This window comes from Misgurnus anguillicaudatus, chromosome 8 (genome assembly GCF_027580225.2).
Source record: "Misgurnus anguillicaudatus chromosome 8, ASM2758022v2, whole genome shotgun sequence".
Lineage (NCBI taxonomy): Eukaryota > Metazoa > Chordata > Actinopteri > Cypriniformes > Cobitidae > Misgurnus > Misgurnus anguillicaudatus.
In genome coordinates this window covers 16,048,540-16,070,816 of record NC_073344.2, presented here as the reverse complement: position 1 = coordinate 16,070,816, position 22,277 = coordinate 16,048,540, and the positions used below count along the sequence as shown (strand labels likewise).

General features: G+C 41.1%; 1 protein-coding gene across 1 annotated transcript; it reads left to right on the top strand.

Annotated features, from left to right (window-relative positions):
• The first annotated feature begins 733 nt into the window (after positions 1 to 733).
• lrrn1 (leucine rich repeat neuronal 1) lies at positions 734 to 21,538 on the top strand. Its single transcript, XM_055213743.2, has 2 exons — positions 734 to 1,416; positions 18,402 to 21,538. The coding sequence occupies exon 2, from the start codon at positions 18,625 to 18,627 to the stop codon at positions 20,776 to 20,778; it is 2,154 nt and encodes a 717-aa protein (XP_055069718.2). The 5' UTR covers positions 734 to 1,416; positions 18,402 to 18,624; the 3' UTR covers positions 20,779 to 21,538.
• The last annotated feature ends 739 nt before the right edge of the window (positions 21,539 to 22,277 follow it).

Genomic DNA, 22,277 nt, shown 5'->3' with positions numbered 1-22,277 from the left:
CATTTCATTCAAAGGACAAATATGGGGTTGTAAATGGACATGTAAAAACTTTCTGGATAATTTCTGCTTTTAATAAAGTTACATACCTTCTATGTAAATATCATAGAATAAGTTAACATATTATTTCAATGCATTCCTTGGCAACTTTAAACAAAACAACAAATTAAAGATGTTTTGAACCCTTATATTCATATATCTTACATCGAGACCCACAAAAAATTAAAACCTTTAAGCTTTATTTCAGATTTTTAATATTGCATATTAAAAAATATAATGGCAAACTTAAAACCTTAAAACTCCAGCTATAGTTTCTTATATAATATACACCTTAAAAATTTTTATATTTTGTGTTTTTGTGTGTTATCAGTTCTCCTAATGGTGAAGAATCTGATTAGTTTGCGAAATAAATGAATATAACAAAAAATGAATCACTGTATTTTTAAACATTCACACTTGTGTGATATTTTTCCTCATCAAGTTTGTGCATCATCTGAGCAGACTAATGAACATGTGAATAAATTATCCTTTTTTATGTCTCATGAGATTTTTAAAAATTATTTATTTACAGCAAATTATTTAGAGCAAGCAGTTTCTTTATATTGTTTTCTCCATATCATAATCACACACGCACACAAATACAATACACACACAATAATTTAATTGTTTTGTTTCCTATATAAGCTATACCACAAATATATTCAATGTTTTAAAGTTTGTACCGAAATGTTAATTTCTTCCTCAGAACAATTCACCAGGATGGACGAATTACGAAAAAACTTTCTTGCGAGTGAAGAAACCAAACAAAGGGACATTGTCTCATTGTAAGTCTGTGGTGACTGGGACACCATGCAGAGTCTTCCATCACAACGTCAAGAAAGAGGAGGAGGGAGGAGGTGGAAGACGTTCTCACAAGAGAACAGCATCTTCTTAGCATTTCGGCTTCCACGCCCCGCGTTATCCCCACCGCGCACCCCCAGTGCCCGCCTTTGTTCGCATCACAACAATCCCTGAACAGATGGTGCTCTGCTTGGGAATCGAGTGACAACCACCGGCCAGCAACCAATCGCATGCTCGGGAATCAGCTGACTCGCGTGGACAGCGCCAGGTGCTGTCATCATATTTTCCTTAGCGACGCGGCGCGGGTTCAACAGTAGCACGGATAGCACCCAGTCAGCGCGTTCCCGTCGCAAGGATACATGGCCATGCGCTCGGGGAAGGCTGCACGCGAACGTTTGCAGAGTGGATGTAACGAAGAGGTGCAGGTGTGATCGTGAAACATTTCCTAATACGGAGGGACCAGATGGATTTTCTTTCAAGACCGATATTCTGTTTGCGAGGGTATAGTGCATGAAGCAGGCAACGCGAAAACCGGACTTCAGTGCCATTCGGGGACGTGTATGCTTACGAGCCAAAAAGGTATGTTAAAATAAATTTCAATTGAGCTTTTCTCATTATGCACGGGCATCTCTGAATGCGCACCCTACATAATCTCAACACAAACGCACGCGCACCGTTTCATACGCAGCGCAGTATGTTTTTTCAGAAAACTGTTTTTTCAGATACAGAATAGTTTAAGCTCCTAAACAATAAACAAAACGTATTTTTTTATAAATAAAACGGATTTTGTGAGATATTTGGAGTATAGCTTTTGAGCAAAATAAAAGCTCAGTGGACTAATCATCGTTTACTGCATTTCAATCCGAGGACGCATCGGCTGTTGCGCTCGATATGTTCAAGGGCACGTGTGTGATATTTCATAATTTACGGTTTGTTTATAAAAATGGCTTGTGTCAACTGATAGCCTGACATGATAATCTCACGTTTAGCCTATGGGACCAGAATGATGAATCAATTTAATATAAACAAGAATGCGCTATTGCAATATAGGCTATTAATGTTCATTCTTACGTGTACATACGCATACAAATTCTACTTTTCCTATAGTTGGCCACGTACAAAGTGTTTTAAAGGCTACTTCAATAGCGATTGATGCATAATTGTTGCGGCGAACTCGCCAGGCGCTCTCGCGCACACAGTTCTGGTTAGCGATGCAGAACTGATTTGAATCTCAATATCCGAACACTCCAGCAGATGTTTCATTGCTTGCTCATTCCCAATACGAAGACGCTACAACTTCTGTAGGAAAGACAATATACACAGGAAGACGTCTTTCAGACAGGGAAGGATGTATAATGGGATCTTAGGAGGAGGAGGAGGAGGAGGGACGCCACCCCTCGTTGCAGCTGTTGCGTCCGCAGAGCAAGCACAAGTTGCTTTCTGACATTTGAAGACAAACATGCATGAACAAAAAACAACCTAAGGAAAATGTCTGGTAGCCTATGTGTTGAGTTGGACTTTAGCGCAGCCGGCAGGTTTTTACATTTTTGTATGGTATGGGTCACAGGTAATGCATTATTTGTATTAGTGAAAAATCAGATTTTTTTATAACTTAAACAAGGCTAAAATGGGTCTCTTAACCAATAAGATGGTTAGTATGCTTTTTTCCAACCCAGTCTCCTGAAGATGCATATAAATAGCACGAAGTGTAAAAATCGTGCAATACATATTATGCCAAATTCCACTTTGGCTTGCATATGATATGCCAGTCCTTCCCATTCACTTAAACGGTGCATCTTTTTTTGTCATTTTATTTATTGGTTTCTCAATTTTTTTTTGCTATTTTTTACCATTTTCGCTTGGGTTTAGGATTAGAACAACTTTTTGTTATATAAAAATGACATCCTAACCCAAACCCCAACTCTGGCGGTATAGGTAACAAACAGTGTGGCTTTTGTATAAAAAGTGGAATAGACTGGGCAGCTGTTGACTAATTCTGCCGTCATGATCTGGTTAAGAAATAACCCTGCAAAGTATGCGACAGCAGGTGAAGGTACAAAAGACAGTAGATTTTGTCTGGTTTAAGAACAAACCATTCCTTACTGTTCAATAAGACATATCTATGGGTTTTATTGATGATCTTGAATACATTGATTAATTAAGGTCACCTAAATTAATTAATGTTCATAAAGAGAGGTAATTCAATATTTATAATAAATTGTAAGATCAAAATTTTATACAGTATTCATAACCACTTATTCCGCTTACTACAGAAATTGCTAGACACTTTGGTTTAGTAATTATTTTAAGACATTTTGACAGGTTAGATGTGCGTTTATCGAAAAATAATGTGTACCTGTGGAACATTTCTCAACCAATCAGAATAAAACAGACGGTGGTATAAAAGAAGATAACTTTCTAATTCGCTAAAAACATGTTAAGATGTAGATATCATATTTTTACATATACATAAAGGTTACAATATTTATCTAAATTATTTCTATTTAAAATGAAATCTAACAGTAAGCTGTCAGGATTTTCTCGTTTTTTTAAATTTATTTTTTAATTGGAACATAGAATGTATATAATTTGCAATATACACAAAAAATTTATGGAAAAGGCACAAGTTCAAAATTATTTTGTGATACACCAAAACTTATGCAGCAATTTGTTTTATGTCATTCGAGACGTCATCTTGCACATCCACCATTTTATCGATAAAAGGCTAACTTTTTTAACGCATATTCACTTTGGCGATAACAGAACAGCTCGAAAATATAGATGGAAATGTGGCTTATGTTAGGTATGCTAACCTGATTTCATGGGAATTTATACCTATTTTACAATGTGATTAATTCCTATAAATTTTTGTAAGCCCTATAGTTGTTCTAAACCTGTATGAGTTTCTTTACTTTGTTGAACACAAAAGAAGATATTTTGATAAATTATGGTATAAGCACACAGTTGACGGTACCCATTGACTTCCCTAGTATTTTGTTTATCCTTCTAGTCAATGGGTACCGTCAACTGAGGTTACCATCATTTATCAACTTTGTTTGTGTTTAAAAAAGTAAAGAAACTCATCCAGGTTCCAAATGATGTCAGAATTTTAATTTGTGGATGAACTATCCCTTTAAATCCAATGTCACTGGAGCAAAAGCAAATCATACAATAACAATACGAATGAGACCGTACAAATTAATGTGCACTAGCCTCCTTGTATATGTACGAATTGTTGGGTATGCATAATTGCTTCGGTTGGGATATTGCTCCGGTTGGTTTACCCGAACATTCGTATAAAGATAGGGTGGAGTTTAGATCTCAGTGTATTTAAAAACCTGAAATCCACTTGGCAAGTGATTCCCAATGGTTTGGAGCACACAGTGCAGAACAAAACTGGACCTTTGGGGTTTTTCTGTGTACTTACTTCTCGGTATGCCACCTTTTGCAGTGGCGCAGATCTGTAATCAATGTTCTTATGCCGTGCACAATAGTCCCCATGTCTACAGCACTACTGCATGTGCCATTACCCCATACTTCAACCCTGCTCAGAGCTATGATTCACCATGCAATTAATAATACTCCTCAGATTAAGAGTTGGCAAGCGTAAAAGTTCTTGAATGTTGGAAATGAAAAGATCCACTTTTGTGGCCCTTCAGAAGCCTTCTCGATCTTAGAATGAAAAATTACCATTCATTTTTTATTGTGTCTAAAAGGTTTTTCAGGAAAATGATCTTATGGGACATTAGTAGAATTAGAAAAGATGGGAATGTTTTGGGAGTTGAAACAGAAGTTACTTTAGCAGGGCAGGCTTTTGGGGCTTCCCCATTTGTTTATTTGAAGTTTGCTTTTGTTTTTTAGAATTTATTTCCTGTTTCCTCAGCCTCCGCATATAGCAAAACAAATACTGTTTCCTGGAAATGTATTTTCATATTTTAAGCTATGTAGGCTGTGAGAAAAAGGTCATAATACAATCAACTCTGGTTAATTCATGTCATTCATTCAAGTGATGCAAATAATCTTCATATAAACTCAACATTAGTGTTATATGTACAGTATTTGGTATAGATGGTTTCAGCAGCAACAACATAAACATTATTTTCGCCAAGGTATTTGTTTCTGAGTTTAGCCACTAGCCAGACGAAGAATAAACACAGTCCAAAAGTTTACTTTGATTCAGCCGCATAACCGTGACAATGCACACGCGTCCACATATATAGATGGTTTAATCGGCCGCACGTGCGATCACGCGATTATGCGTCTGGTCAGAACTTTACTTTCAGTTTCTGTTTGTTTATTGGTCTGACTAGTTGCTAAACTGAACTCTTAAACAAACACCTTGTCGAAAATAACAAATGTTTTGGTTTCCTAGGTAATCTGATATAAATAAACTACTTTAAAAGGACTTTGTTGTTATTTATATTTAGCGGAGTTTACCGGAAGTTACGTGATGACCACAGAAGCCGCTTGTTTATGTTGTTACTGCTGAAACCGTCTATAGACGGTTTCATCGGACGCACGCGATACACGTCTGGATCCAAACCTTACTTCCGGTTTCGTTTTTTTAATGGTCTGAGTAGTTGCTAAACTGATCTCTTAAACAAATGCCTCGTCGAAAATAACAAATGTTTTGGTTTCCTAGGTAATCTATGTAGGCGAGAACAACTTCTTGAATGCTCCTGTCTCACAGACCGGCCTCTTCGGCGAGGCCGTGGAGTCGTACAGCTCCACTGCGCAGACTGAGGCGATCTCTTAGGCCATGCCCCGGCGAAGGAGAGCTGCCCTTGATAAAAAACCACCACGCCGGCTCCTCAGTCTGCCTCTCGCCGTCGGCGTGCTGCGGCGTCCACCTTCGTTCCCCTCCTCGGACCCCATCTCGGCAGCGCGGTGGAACCGGTCGTCAGCAGCTCGCCCCGCCCGCTTAGCCGCTTCCCGTGAAATCGGGAGTTTAAGTGGCCAGTAAGCGGGCGACCCGGATTGACAGAGGATCACTCTTCAGGAGACGGTGATTCGCTCCTTCCCCCGATAGAGGGTCGGGTGGAAAATTCTTGGTTTGCATATGTTCCACCGGCTGTTTAGCCGGTACCCACTTAACCACACATAGAGTGCATTCCTCTTCCCTCTCCAGGTCTCCAGAGGATCGAGAGAGCCGTGAGCGGGCACACACCAGCTCACCCTACCTCTCCTCTATCGTCAGCGGGTGTTCTGAGGAGTCCGAGCCCTCCACTGAAGAGACCGGACAACCATCACCCTCATCGGAGTCTGTGCTCTCCGCAGAGGAGACCAGACGACCGTCACCTTCAGCGGGCTCAGGTCAGTGTGTCACACACACACACACACACACACACACATACTGTAGATGCTTATGCTGTCACAGCAGACGCACCGGCAGTCTCACCTGTCTCGCTTCGCTGCCCCACCGCGGGTACTTCGGTAGTGTCGTTAATTCTCCTCGTACGGTGCTTGGCTTCAGTTCCCAGCCCGTTCGTTGGGTTTTACGCACGATCCGCCTCGGTTACGAAGTACAATTACCGGCACAACCCCAAAATTCTCGGGCTTTCGTTTTCACTATAGTGAAAGTGTCCGATGCACATGTACTGCGTGCATAAGTCGATGTCCTGCTGGCGAAGGATTATCAAGCCGGTCCCTCTTACCGAGATGATGATATGATGATAGGGTTTTTCCAGCCTTTATCTCATAGTACCCAAAATACGCGGTGGGTTACGATCGATTTGATTTACGCACCGGCTCCACAAAGGTGGTCTTTTTTGGACGATAACGCCGAGACTCGTATTTCAATATTCAGATCGGTTTGCAGCCTTAGACCTGTAAGACGTGTACTTTTTGTGTCCATCTCCCTCGCCTTAGACCGTTTTTCGCTCCGCGTCGTGGGGTGGGCATATTAATATTAAGTACATCATTCGAGCTGTCTCTCTCTCTCCGTGTCTCCATGAAAGTGCTAGTCACGACATTAAAATATCAGAGAGAGAGCGTTGTTTGCATTCTGCTTTTATTTACGTTGACTTATAATAGCCTGTTCTTGGCAGACGTGCGCGAACACAGAGAGTTAATGCTTCGGCATCTCGCTCGTTTAAGTCATCAGGTCGACTGGGTAAGAGCAACTTTGCCCCGTGCAGAGGATCCTTTTTCTCAGTATGGAATTAGACTCGATCAACTAATTGGCGTGTTTTACAAGAGCGCGCAACTAGTCAGTGCTGACTTGCCTCAGTTTAATTCGAGGGAAGTACGCGGTCCCTCTGAAACAATTTCAGAAGCCCTGGACATGTGACAGCAGGCTGCAGCTGTGACGCTGCTCGAGCTGCGTCATATGAGACCGCTTCAGCGTTGGCTTTACGATCGAGTCTCGAGGAGAGCGTGGCGCACCGGCATGCATTGTGTAAACACTGCACCTGCGTGTCATTTAAATTTCCCCGTAGTAGACCCAGCATTTCTGATAGCAAGATATGCCTTTGAGGGGTCTCCTGGCATTCTGTAGCATACGATGCCCTAAGCACGGGATGTTCAGCCACGTATGACGGGCTTGCAGTCTGGGGTGTGCATAGCACCCCAACTGCCGCGAGCGGCGCGCTGTATATCTGGGACTTGTACGCTCCGCTATGGAGATGCGAGGGAAGGATGTATTAGTAGACACCGATAACTTTGCGACTGTTGCGTTATTTACCGTTAAGGCGGTTTTGCGCTCTCGTCACCTGTCGCATCTCGCTCGTCATCTCCTCCTTTGGAGTCAGAAGCATCTGAGGTCCCTTCGTGCCATTTACATCCCGGGATCGCTCAATACAGCGGTACGCGCTTCCCGAGCTGCGCCCCCGGCGAATGGCGACTCCACCCCCAGACGGTCCAGCTAATTTGGAAGAAGTTCGGTTGTGCGTAGATAGATCTGTTTGCGTCGCCGGATGATACCCACTGTCGCCTATTTTATTCACTAACGAGGGCAGCCTCTGCGTGGATGCGTTGGCACACAGCTGGCCGCGGGGGGTGCGTAAATACGCATTCCTTCCAGTGAGCTTTATTGCGCAGACACTGTGCAAAGTCAGGCAGGACGAGGAGAGCCTTTTATTAATCGTCCGTACTGGACGACCAAGAATTGGTTTTCATAGTTAATGCTCCTCGCGACAGCCCTCCCTGGCGGATTCCCCTGAGGAAGGACTTTCTTTCTTAGGAAGGGGCACATTTGGCACTCGCGCCCCGACCTGTCCATGTATGGTCGTTGAGCGCGCGCAAGGTTTAGGTGATTTATCGCAAGCGGTATCTAACACCATCGACGCGGTTCGAGCACCGTCCACAGGACGGGCTTACGCGCTTAATGAAACCTTTTCGTCACCCGGTGCTCTTTGCAACGCGAGGACCCAGAGAATGCCCTTTAACATTATGCTTTTATATCTTTAACATGGGTTAGATGGTAGGCTGTCCCTCCGCCATTAAAGTTGATATCGCCGCTATTTCTGCTCATCACTCACTTATCTACGGCAGATCAGTTGGCCAGCATGATTTATTTATTACATTTTAAAGAGGCGCTCGCAGGCTAAACCCCTCGCGCCCTCCCTCTTTTTTCCTGAGACCTGTCCATGGTGCTGAAGCCTTCAGGTCTCCGATTTAGCCTTTGCAGTTTGCGAGTCTGAAGTTTTTATCAATGAAAACTCTGACCCTGCTAGCATTGGCCTCCATGAAGAGAGTAGGAGATTTACATGCATTCTCTGTTGACGATTCGTGCCTTTAGTTTGGTCCTGCTGTCTCACTGAAGACCCAGACCAGGCTACGTGCCCAAAGTTCCCACCACTCCCTTCAGAGATAAGGTGGTGAGCTTGCAAGCGTTGCCTTTGGAGCAGGCAAACCCAACCGAGGCTTTGTTGTGCCCCGTACGCGCACTGCGATTCTACGTGGTCCGCACACAAAGCTTCAGGACCTCGGACCAGCTCTTTGTTTGTTATGGTGGCCAGCAGAAAGGGAAAGCTGTCACTAAGCAGAGGATGTCTCATTGGATAGTTGATACTATCGCCCTTGCTTACAATTTGCAGGGCATTCCTTGCCCCCTTAAACTGAGGGCGCATTCCACACGGAGTGTTGCCTCATCTTGGGCATTAGCTCGTGGTTCCTCGCTGACAGACATTTGTAGAGCTGCGGGTTGGGCGACACCTAATACGTTCATTAGATTTTACAATGTTCGTATCGAGCCTGTATCCTCTCGTGTTCTTTCCTCACCAGGGAGGGCACGGAGAGCAGACTCGCAAGTCGGCTTGCAGCCTCCGACTGAGGCTCCAAATTGAGTTTTCAGTATGGAAGGCCAACAGAGCAAAAATGCGTAATGGTTTGATTTGCTCCCTCCACTGCCTTGACAGCCTTTGTTGCGGAGCATTGGCTGTCAGCCTTTCACTAGTTGTATTCTTACGAACCTACGTGTTTGGCCAGGGCCCCACATTGCGTCCCAACGGGTTCCTTTGTGAGTATTATTCCGTGGGGTTAATCCTACTAGCCCACGTTTCCCTTAGCAGAGCACTGCTTTGCTTACACAGCCACGGCTGTCATTTGACCTCAACTACGGTTGACTTTCGCCCACCAATAGCCCTTAACGGGGCGGTGGCTTCCGCAGCGTCCCTATACCGCTCAGATAGGGCGCTTCCCAGTCGCTGGCACTACTGTGGGTTAAAGGAACATCTAGTGCCCGGCCTTCTGCCTTAAAACCTAATTCTCCTTATCCTTAAGTGGAACCGGAGGGCTTTACGCAGACACTGGAAGAGGTCAGCCCCTAGTGGCGTTTTGGTAGGGATTCCCAATTCGTCGGTCACGACGTGACGTCGTAGTGACCGACTGAAAGGGAACGTCTCGGTTACGGATGTAACCCTCGTTCCCTGAAGGAGGGAACGGAGACGTCACGTCCCGTCGCCACAGGTGCTGCCACCTGCTGTTTAGGCCGGTCACCTTCCGGCTTTCTCAGCGAACAGAAGCTGATTTCCTTATTTGCACGTGCGCCTTATATACGCACCTGGCGGGGCGGCGCCAGCATTATGCAAATATCTCAATGCCAAGTTCATTGGCGTTTTTTGTAGTATTCGAAGCAGATTGGTCTCTCTAAGCGAGTTCCCAATTCGTCGGTCACGACGTGACGTCTCCGTTCCCTCCTTCAGGGAACGAGGGTTACATCCGTAACCGAGACGTTTCCTAGGTAATCTATGTAATGTGTTGGTTTTTTTTTTGCTTGTTATATAAATAAACTACGTTTAAGGAACGTTGTTGTTATTTATTCTTAGCGGAGTTTACCAGAAGTTACGTGCGGACCGCGACAGTCGCTTGTTTATGTTGTTACTGCTGAAACGGTCTATACAGGTATATATTTGTAGCTTGTGTATAAAAATCATATAATCTCTTCTCCATTTTGTCTTATCCATAGCCATTGTGCGAACTTCATTGACAGATGTGTAGTTTTGTAATGGTGTTGGCTTAAAAACTGAAATCTGAACAAAGCACTCAGGTTGTAATATCTCAGTTAAGCCCCTAGTGTACACTTCAAATAAACCTAAGGATCTAAGTTTATGTTTTCCCTAGCCTTGAAATATTACCCTGTCGGAAACTGACAGTATAATGACCCATAGATAAGACGTTCCTTCAAAACAGAAGTCTTCACGGTCTCCAGAGGAGAGATCTGCATCTGGTGGTGATCTGTAATGGCAGGTGTTTCAAACGGCTCTCATTGATTTTCACAGCTGTCATTTATCTAAGACTCGGGGAAGTTATGGATGACAAGCTGGACAACAGGAAGCTAGCTGAATGCACAAGTTCACCTAATTAGTTTGGAATGGCGTACAGAGGCATTAATTTGACCACAAATTTGAAGCTGATAACTTTAGAGTAAATATGAGTTGGTTTTCCCTTTATAATTGTGGCCTGTACACACTTTACCAAAAAAGAAAAGACAGGAATTCTCTGTTAATGTTTTCATTTCTGAGCCGTCAAACATCATTTATGAACTTAATATTATAAAACAGATAATGCTGCCTCTTAATTCTGATTGGACAAGCAAGATTCAGAGTCGTTAAATGATGTTAAACACCTGTGACTGCTCATTCTATCGCTGCGTCCGAAACCACCTACTTCCATATTATATAAAAGCAGTTGGCGAGGCGAGTAGTATGTCCGAATTCATATTTGAAAAAGTACCCAGATGACCTACTACTTCTGGTAAGATCCCGAAGTGTTAATTCAATGGACACTTTAGTATCCCATGACCTCCTTGGAGAGAAGTTATGCAACAAAGAAGAAGAGGCATGGTTTTATTTAACAATGTCCAAAAGCGGTAACGCGGCTCTATTCAAATATAAATACATTTGGTTAAATTGCGCTTGTTTAACATCATTCCAGTTAACAACCAGTGTTGGGGAAAGTTACTTTTAAAAATAATGCATTACAATATTAAGTTACTCCCCCAAAAAAGTAACTAATTAGTTACTTAGTTACTTTTCATGGAAAGTAATACTTACGTTACTTTTAAGTTACTTTTCTGTTACTTTTTTTTAGTTGGCTAAGACTTGATCTCTTTCAGGCCTTGCAGGTGTTTTTTATGAAGTTCTGCATTCAGAAATTGCATCTTTCAATCACAAAAATGTCAAGCTCTGGCCTGCCATCTCCGTTTCTGACTCAAACTGGCACACGCGCAGAGAGTGTGTATTTCTACATCACTACGTTCAGTTTAATTCAGTACATAATTTAAATAAATTAAACTGAAAAGTAACTTGCATTACTTTTTTTAAAAAGTAACTCAAATATTAATGTGTACATTTAAAAAGTAATACATTACTTTACTCGTTACTTCAGAAAAGTAATATTATTACGTAATGCACGTTACTTGTAATGCGTTACCCCCAACACTGTTAAAGGGATACTTCACCGATTTAGCATTCAGCTTTGTATCTGTAGAAACCCGGCAGTATTACTGAATGACCATGTTTCCCTCCATCATTTCCCCCTGAGAGGAGAGATATCTGCATTTTGGTTCTGCAAAAAAGTCCTCCGATGATGCAAAAATCGTCATATTACATCATCGGAGGACTGTTTTGCAGAACCAAAATGCAGATATCTCTCCCCCCAGGGGGAAACGAGGGAGGGAAACATGGCCATTCAGCAACACTGCCGGGTTTCCACAGATACAAAGCTGAACGCCAAATCGGTGAAGTATCCCTTTAACAACTAACTCGTTGTTATGATGATGTATGTCACGTGATGTCACAGTCAAGATGTACGCCCCAACATTAAATTACACATTAAATTAATTACAAAGTCGTTAAAATGCTAAAAACCAAATTGTGACTGCTAAGTTAGCGCTAAATGCTAATTAATGCTATATGTTAACGTTTAGGCTGAAGTTCTACCGTTTACTTTACAGTTACATTTTGCAGGTCCATACTGAACAAAACACAAACTTACCACTCAGAAACAATCTCCAAACAATTAGTTGTCTAATACAGCCTCAAACATAAGGGGCCCTATTTTAACGATCTGAAACGCAAGTCCGAAGCGCAATGCGCAAGTGACTTTGTGGGCGGATCTTGGGCGCCTTTGCTATTTTCCCGGCGGGAGAAATAGTCTTGCGCCGGGCGCAAATCAATAAGGGGTTGGTCTGAAGTAGGTTCATTATTCATAGGTGTGGTTTGGGCGTAACGTCAAATAAACCAATCAGAACGCTATCCAACATTCCCTTTAAACGCAAGGGCGCAAGTTCCATGGCGGGTTGCTATTATTATGACGGATTTGACAGGCGCACGCCAGGAGCGGTTCACAGCCGAGGAGACCCACGTTCTTGTAAGAGCAGTCAAAGACAGAGAAGTTGTTTTGTATGGGGATGGGAGAAACCCGCTCAAATCAGCGTCTGTTAAACAGGCGTGAGAGGAAATAGCCGCAATTGTCTCATCAGCTGCCCCAAGCAGTACAATGATGTCAGGAGACGGGGGGATCCCAAGCTTGCCAGCATAAATCGGGCACGCCGGGCACACAGGAGGACATCGCTGCGTCCACCCTCACCGCTGAAAGGGTTTGGGGGCTTTGAAATCGGACACAAGAAACGCAAGCAAGGTCCAACCCCAAAGTACACTTACAAATCAAGTTCACATACATGAAGGTTTCTTATGAAAACATTTTAATTATTTTTTAGATAAAATAAACGTAATACAGCCACACAACAAACGTATGAAAATATTTTAATCGTTATTTGCATGATAATTGTTTAACGCTGCCACACAAAATAAATAAAAACTATCACCACAATGCTCACCACAATGATTTCCCTTATCTCATGTAGATTAGATAAGCAATGCGCGTTGTGCACGCTATACATTATGGTCAAGCATGCGCCCTTAAAATAGCATAATAAACCACGCGCAACGCGCCACTGACTTTAGACTAGTTTTTTTTGGTTAGTAGCGCAATTGTTTTTTGAAACTGCAAAATAGCATAAGAGATGGTTTGCGCCGGAGCACGCCTCCTTTTTTGCGCTGAACCGCCCAGGGAGCGCAAGTTCATTCCCTAGTTTGCCGACGTGCGTCTGTGGAGGGAAAAACCCGCTGTGCGCCGGTGCAAAATACGAAATGATACATGCGTCACTGACAACGTCAATTGCGCTGGGTGCAAGATAGGGCCCAAGGTCTGTTTACTAATGTGAGCTACTGGCATGAGCCTCAGAGCAGAGCTCAACATTATTATTCATGACTTTTCCAAATAGTGCAAAAATAGACCATTTCATTCAAAGGACAAATCCTAGGGTTGTAAATAGACATGTAAAAAGTTACATACCTTCTGTGTAAATATCAAAGAACAATTTAACATAGAATTTCAATGCATTCTTTGGCACCTTAAAAGGTCAATGAGTAGGTACTTCATCCAGTTCAGTACCTACTGTCACAGTGTGCGATTTTGGACGCGTGGTATATTTATGTGCCAAGTTGCTATGTTGCTTGGCAACCATGAACCACCTGCAGTTATGATAACAGATGATATAATGTGGCATAAGAATACAGTTATGCTGTATCAATTTTTTATTAAAAACAACAGAGTCTGCGACTGTAATATTACTGCATAGAAGGGGAGACCCCTTACCTGTGGTCACTGCAACGCATGGTGTCTAATGGCCTATTGATGTAATTTAAAGCCCCTGGCTATTTATTGTTTAGTAAAGGTTTATTAAAACCCTAAAACACTGTCCATCAACATTAGTTTTGGATTTAAGTCTGCAAAAAGATCAGTTAAACTTAATGAATTGATGTCTCTTGACTCCAGCCATTAAAACTAGGCTTGATCTACATAGAGATGAAATAACTGCTTAAAATTAAGCTTTTACTTACACAGTCGTAAATGTAACTGTGCATGATCTCTGGATCACTTTATCCTGCTTACTGGATATCCTTAATACTGTTATTAAGTGCTGAATCTGAGATTGACCTTAATATTGGTAAAATTATGTCATTCATATTAGAATTAAAGAGCATGAAGCAAATTTGACCATAGTGATTTTAATACTGTAAAAATGCGCCATTATTTACGTTAACAATTTGTGACCCAAAACCAGCTAAAGTCATTTTTTATTTACTGTTGATTTACATAATGTAAAGAAGATTCTGTGGAAATATAATATCTTTAATATTGACGGAGTAAGGTCAATGAAATCAAAATCAAACTTTGATGCTCCAAATCTCATCATCTGATGTACATTACAACTTAAACAGTATATTTGATCGTCTATTTGTTTTTTCTCATCTGTGCAGTGTTATCAGAATTAATTGCACTTGTCACCCAATAAAATACAGTATTAGTGTTTCTTGTGACAACATTGTTTCAGGGCAGATAACACTGGCCAGTTTTATACTGTAAGAAGTGCTGATACAGGCAGTAACAGTCAGCTCTCGTTCTAAATTGCCCTGATGTTCTTTTAGCCACATGGGGGAGATCAGGCCTCTTATTGATTTCCACTCTCGCATTAAAAGACTCATTTACACCAGCTGTACCATTTGCTTGGGTGTATGCAACTTAAAATTGCTAGTTACTGTCCAAGTTTTATGGGACTGTAGATGGAAAAAGGTGACTCTAGAGCAGTGGTTCTCAAACTGGGGGCCGGGGCCCCTAGGGGGGCCGCAAGATGGTGCCAGGGGGCCCCAGTTTTAAGACATTTTATAAATACATTAATTTAGAGCAGTGGTTCCCAAACTTTTTTAGCGTGCGGCCCCCCTTGTGTACAGTGCATTTTTTCGCAGCCCCCCGAAAGAAAATTTATGACAAAAACAGTTTTAAAATGTAATATTTTAACTTAACAAAACATAAAATTATACCTAGTAGTGCTGTTGGTTAGTTGGCTTATTTTTTTAGGTTTAATTACACAGAATTCATGATAAATGAATGTATTTTATAAAATGTCATAAAACCGGGGCCCCTCTGGCACCATCTTGCGGCCCCCCTGGGGGCCCCGGCCCCCAGTTTGAAAACCAATGCTCTAGAGCTTGAAAGTAAACAAAGTTTGGGTATTGCTGGTGTCCTATGAATCGAAAAGATATGAAATATCACAAAAATATGATGACCTTATAAAACATACAGGGGCGGTTTCCGGGACAGGGCTTATCCTAGTCCCAGACTAAAAGGCATGTTTGAGCTACCGTAATTTAAAAACATTTTCCACTTACATACTTAAAGGGGAAACATCTTAAAAGACTTTTTAAAGATGTAAAATAAGTCTTTGGTGTCCCCAGACTACATATGTGACATTTTAGCTTAAAATACTCCATAGATAATTTATTATAACATGTTAAAAGTGTCACTTTGTAGGTGTGAGCAAAAATGTGCCCTTTTTTTGGGTGTGTCCTGTTAAATGCAAATGAGTTGATCTATGCACTAAATAGCAGTGCCGTGGTTAGATAGTGCAGATAAAGGGGCTGAATTATCCTCTTCTGATATCACAAAGGAAACCAGATTTCAATGACTTATTTTTTCACATGCTTGCAGAAAATGGTTATCAAAACTAAGTTACTGGGTTGTTCTTTATCACATTTTCTAGGTTGATAGAAGCACTGGACACCCAATTATAGCACTTAAAGGAATAGTTCACCCAAAAATAAAAATATTGTCATTAATGACTCACCCTCATGACGTTCTAAACTCGTAAGACCTCCGTTCATCTTCGGAAACACAGTTTAAGATGTTTTATATTTAGTCTGAAAGCTTGTTGATCCTTCATTGAAAATCTATGTATGGTATACTGTCCATGTCTAGAAAGGTAATAAAAACATCATCAAAGTAATCCATGTGACATCAGTGGGTCAGAATGTGTTGAAGCATTGAAAATAATACGTCATCCACGTCACTGCAGTCACGTGACTTTAGTCTCACGCATGCGCTTCACAACAAACGTAGAAGAGAAGACAATGCTGAATAAAGTCGTAATTTTTGTTATTTTTGGACCAAAATGTTTCAACACATTCTAACTGATCCACTGATGTCACATGGACTACTTTAATGATGTTTTTATTACCTCTCTGGACATGGACAGTATACCGTACGTAGATTTTCAATGAAGGGTCGACAAGCTCTCGGCCTAAATATAAAATTAAACTGTTTTCCGAAGATAAACGGAGGTCTTACGAGTTTGGAACGACATGAGGATGAGTCATTAATGACATTATTTTCATTTTTGGGTGAACTATTTCTTTAAACATAGAAAAAGTCAGATTTTCATGATATGTCCCCTTTAACATATATCAGTGCCATTGTTTTGTCCCAAGATGCACACCAGAATTGTGTTTTTTTGTAAGGTATGCTTGTAAAAACTACTTAAGTGTCCTTATATAACTAATGCATAGTCCTGGATTAATCTAAACCCTGTCTGGGAAACCTCCCCATGATTTCATGAAATATAATAATATAATGCAAATGTCTGTTTTCAGAATATAAAGTGTATAGGATTTTTATTATGGCAACGTTTTAATAACACATTAAAAACACAGAATAGCTTCTATAATGGAGGAGTATTTGTTCTTAATGTAGGTGGTATTTGGCACGGATTAAATCCCCCTGGCTTACTGTTATTGAGTCAGCATTAGTACCATATTGGATAGCAGATGCCCTGATTGCTTCTCTGTCAAAGACACAATAATATGCATTAATAATATACACAATAATATACAGTTTTGTGCCTTGCAGCGGATGCCTTACATGCTTGGTATTTTCAAACAAAATTTTAAAGTGTTAGAACAGAAAAATGCTGTTTTAGTGTAATATGTAGAAATAATTCCCATTTACCAGCTAAGGACCCCAGTATTTTATTACTATTTGATATGCAAGGCTCATATTTTTTATATATCTTGTGTATTTGCTTAAATCCTACAAAGAGAGGTGATAATAATTTAACTGTAGGTTTAGATCAGAATATAGGTAAGTCTATTTTTTCCTTGAAGTCTACAGCAAATGTATTGTTCAGTCACAATTGTTTGATCACATGGTAACTTATATTTCCTTATTTTGCCTTAACCCTTTTCCTCTTTGATCCACCCCTATCCCGAAGTATAGTCTGTTTTATCAGGTGTACGCGGAGGGGCGAATGCACAGCCTTGTAAAGTATAGTTTATTTGACTCGTACATGTACAGAGACGTTCGTCGCAAAATGCAATGCATCTGCTGGGCTATATACTACATTCTCATGTATGCGCAAACTATGCCTAACATGAACATACTTCAGCCTTAAAGGGATAGTTCACCCAAAAATGAAAATTCTGTCATAGTAGAAAAAAAATATTTTGGAAGTATTGTGATAAATGATGAAGAAAATATTTTGATAATTGAGTGAAAGCACACAGTTGACGGTACCCATTAAGTCCCATCATTTTTTTAATCTTACTATGGAAGTCAATGGTCACTATATGCTGTGTGTTTACCATCATTTCTCAAAATATCTTCTTTTCTGTTCATCAGAAAAAAGAAATTCATACAGGTTTAATTTTTGGGTGAACTATCCTTTTAAGCTCTTGGATTTAATTTAATATCTTGTTTTTTGCATAATATAAGCAGTTTTGAGAGATGTTACTACTTCTTAAATGTAACAATTGCATATAATACCTAATATAAAACATAATATAGATACTTTTTAATTGTACTGGGTTATACACTATTACAAAATGACAGTTCTGTATAAATCTATTTTAAATACAACCCTGTTGATGGTCATTTCAGCATACTGTTGAGTGTTTTTAATGATGACCAGAAAAGCTAATGATTTGAAAGCTTGTTGGAAAGATGAAAGCTCTCAATTGAATTACACTTCTGAGAAGTGTTTTATTGCTTCAGCATAATAATCAGCTAGCAAGGATTTTTTATGAAAAGTAGTTCATCCACATAAATCAGTGTTGAATATTTAGGATCAAACTAATAATAAGCTTTGTTGTGTTGAAGCAAAGTAAAACAGAAAAACTTTAATCTTCATAAATGTCTTTATAGAAAAATGTTTTTTGTTTATACCTGATTGTTACAGAATTTTGCTATTCATTGTTGTAACTCTAGCTTTTCTGTTTGTTTGTTTTTAGGTCAAGTCTCCAGTCTCAGGTTCAAGCTGTGAGGAACGTTGAGTCCTGTATGAGCCCACAGGAACTGCAACCTTTAAAATCTTTCGGAAGCTCTTTGACTCCCCCGTTTCAGCAGCTTTCAGAAGGATAAAAGGACTATTCTGCCACACTTCTATTGAATGAGAATCTTTGTCGCTATAGGAATTCTAGCCCAGATCTAAGACGATAAACACTTCCAGTCAGAATGGCAAGAGGGACTTTCTTTTTTGTTGTGCAGGGACAGTTTTGTTATTTCCTGCTTTTGGTTTTCCCTGCCATCTCTTCTGTTCAGAGTACAGAATGTCCCCAGCTTTGTGTCTGCGAGATCCGGCCATGGTTCACGCCCCAGTCCACCTACAGAGAAGCGACTACTGTGGATTGCAATGACCTTCACCTCACACGCATCCCTGGAAACCTGTCCGCTGATACGCAAGTGTTGCTCCTCCAAAGTAACTACATTGCCAGAACTAGCGAGGAACTGGAACAGCTGCTGAACCTCACAGAACTGGACCTGTCGCAGAACAACTTCAGCAACATCCATGATATCGGCTTGACCAACATGTCGCAACTCACGACTCTTCACTTGGAAGAGAACCAAATAGTTGAGATGTCCGACTTCAGCTTACAAGACCTCGCCAGTCTGCAGGAGCTGTACATTAATCACAATCAGATAAGCTCCATCGCTCCCAATGCCTTTGCCGGTTTGCGTAACCTACTCAGGCTCCATCTGAACTCCAACAGGCTCAAGGCCATTGACAGCCGCTGGTTTGAATCAACTCCCAACCTTGAGATTCTAATGATTGGGGAAAATCCTGTGGTTGGCATCCTGGATTTGAATTTCAAGCCTCTTACCAGCTTGAGAAGCCTGGTGCTGGCAGGAATGGAGCTTACAGATATTCCAGGCAATGCCTTTGTTGGACTAGACAACTTGGAGAGTATCTCATTTTATGATAATAAGCTTGTTAGGGTGCCACAGACTGCTCTGCAGAAACTTCCAAACCTGAAATTTCTGGATTTGAACAAGAATCCCATTCATAAAATCCAGCAAGGAGACTTTAGGAACATGCTACGGCTGAAAGAACTTGGCATTAACAACATGGTCGAACTTGTGTCTATTGAACGCTTTGCCCTTGATAACCTTCCAGAACTAACCAAACTTGAAGCCACAAACAACCCTAAATTCTCCTTCGTGAGCCGTTCAGCATTCCGTGATTTGCCGTCGCTGGAGAGTCTAATGCTTAATAACAATGCTCTCAACTCCCTGTACCAGGCTACAGCAGAGTCACTTCCCAACCTGAGGGAGATCAGTATCCATAGCAACCCACTGCGCTGTGACTGTGTTATTCAGTGGATGAGCTCAAACAAGACGACGATTCGATTCATGGAGCCTCTGTCAATGTTCTGTGCCATGCCACCTGAGGTTAAAAGTCAGCGCGTGAAGGAGGTGCTTTTGCACGAATCTTCCGGTCAATGTCTGCCCTTGATTTCTCACGACACTTTCCCCAATCACCTCAACCTGGACATAGGGATGACGGTAGACCTTGATTGTCGTGCAATGGCCGAACCTGAACCCGAAATATATTGGGTTACACCATCCGGTAACAAAGTAATGATAGATACAATGTCTGATAAATACCAACTCAGCAGTGCGGGAACCTTGCGCATATCCAATATTCAAGTAGACGACTCCGGCCACTACACTTGTGTGGCCCAAAATACAGAAGGAGCTGACACTCGAGTAACTGCCATTCGGGTCAACGGGACTCTCCTGGATAGCACCCAGCTTATGAAGATCTATGTGAAACATACCGAGACCCATTCAATATTAGTGTCCTGGAAGGTAAACTCCAATGTCATGACATCCAACCTGAAGTGGTCGTCAGCCACCATGAAAATTGACAACCCTCACATCACCTACACGGCTAAAGTCCCTGTAGATGTTCATGAGTACAACCTCACCCACCTTCAGCCAGCCACTGAATATGAGGTCTGTCTCTCTGTCTCCAATATTCACCAGCAGACCCAAAAGTCTTGCGTCAACGTCACAACCAAGCACGCCACGTTTGCTATCGAGATCTCGGACCAAGGCGCCAATACGGCACTTGCTGCTGTTATGGGAACAATCCTAGCCATTATCAGCCTGGGATCCATAACTGTCTACATTGCAAAGAGATGGAAGAGAAAGAACTACCATCACTCTTTAAAGAAGTACATGCAGAAAACCTCCTCCATTCCCCTAAATGAGCTGTATCCACCCCTCATTAACCTTTGGGAAGCAGACAGTGAAAAGGACAAGGAGGGTTCGTCAGAAACTAAGCCCTCCCAGGTCGACACAACGAGGAGTTATTACATGTGGTGAAGCTTGCCAGACTTGTCTTCTTCAGAGCACAAAGACACATCTTTGCTTATTTGTGCGTAAAACAGACATGGAGTTTCTTTTTTCTGCTTTGCTAACCGAAAGCAACTATTCAGACTGATATCTCTGACTTTTTAGTAGAGTGTATTGCCTTTCTTCTTTGACTTTCAATATGGCAGCTTTGTTTAGCTTCCGAGAAATCTTAGTAGCTGTGCTTTTTTTCGTTATATTTTAATAGCACAGCATAGACGTCAAGGATTGACTTTGGGTCGAATGATGCCGTAGCACTATATCTGATCCGATATCGATACGGTATCATCTTTGGCGGTATTCGTAGAGAATGCATTGTTTCTTTCTCTCTTTCGTAAGACAGTTTAACTGTTGTGCACTGAAATATATTAACAAAATCGTCCTTGGACTTCACTGTAAGCTGACAAGGTGGGTTTAGACTCAATACACTGTCTATTGAATAACGTTAGGAATTGTTCTGTAATGTTGTATCAACTATAATTTGAACATTTTGGATTTTCTCAAAAGTAAGTTTTAATTTAGACGTTAACTTTGCAGAACTGTAAACCAGCAATAGAAACGTGAATGTTTAATAACTAGGTCGTAGAAAAATGCTTTTTTTAATTATTCAGATTCTTCTTTTCTAATTGGCTAGAATCTGTTAATCTGTTGTAATTTACACATGCAAAATACGTTGCATATTACAGCGCAAATAAAAATAAAATACTGTTTTGTTCAGATATTTTTTATACAATGATTGTCAAGTGTCATTATTCTATGTCTTATTCTGTATCTGGTAAAGAATTACAAAAGGAGGGCAAAGGTCATGGGTTCAATTCCCAGGGAACACACAGATGTGCCAAATATGTAAATGTACTGTAAATGCTATCAAAAATCGGTCCCTTTAAAATGAATCGCAGTTGAAAACTTTAAGTGAAGCATAACAAATATCTTCTATAACAAATCACTGATAGTGATTGAGTCTAGGAAAGCAATTATAAAAATATGATTAAAGTCCCTCCTCTTTCTGGCTTCAGTTATTGCCGTCAAATTATTCATCCGAGCAACTAATAAATTAACTTTTGGGCTTCTAATTCGGCATGCTTTATTGGTATTTCATGAATTAAGGTTGTGGCTATGTACCAGCCGCATGTTGCCGCATACTGTCACAGACGAACCGGAGAAGGTTGTGATCATGGGTAATGTGAATAATTACCCATTGTCTACTGGCACATCCAGCCTGGAGTCATCAGCCTGTTTTTTTTTTAATCAGCCAAATGTTAGGTCTCTTGCTATTATCAAACATTCACATGGCCTTAGGTGAATTATAATTTCTGCATTTTGATGGCCTCTTTAACATTCAAAGCCCTCCAATGGGAAATTATGGCTCCACCCACCACTTCTTAATATCTCTGGGCCCTATTTTAATGATCGCATTGTCTAAAGCACTCGGTGCAGAGTCTAAACGGGAGACTCAATAATAATCTCGTACA

Bases quoted from the DNA above. Each gene is read 5' to 3' on its own strand.
- lrrn1 (XM_055213743.2), top strand. From the start codon at position 18,625: ATGGCAAGAGGGACTTTCTTTTTTGTTGTGCAGGGACAGTTTTGTTAT.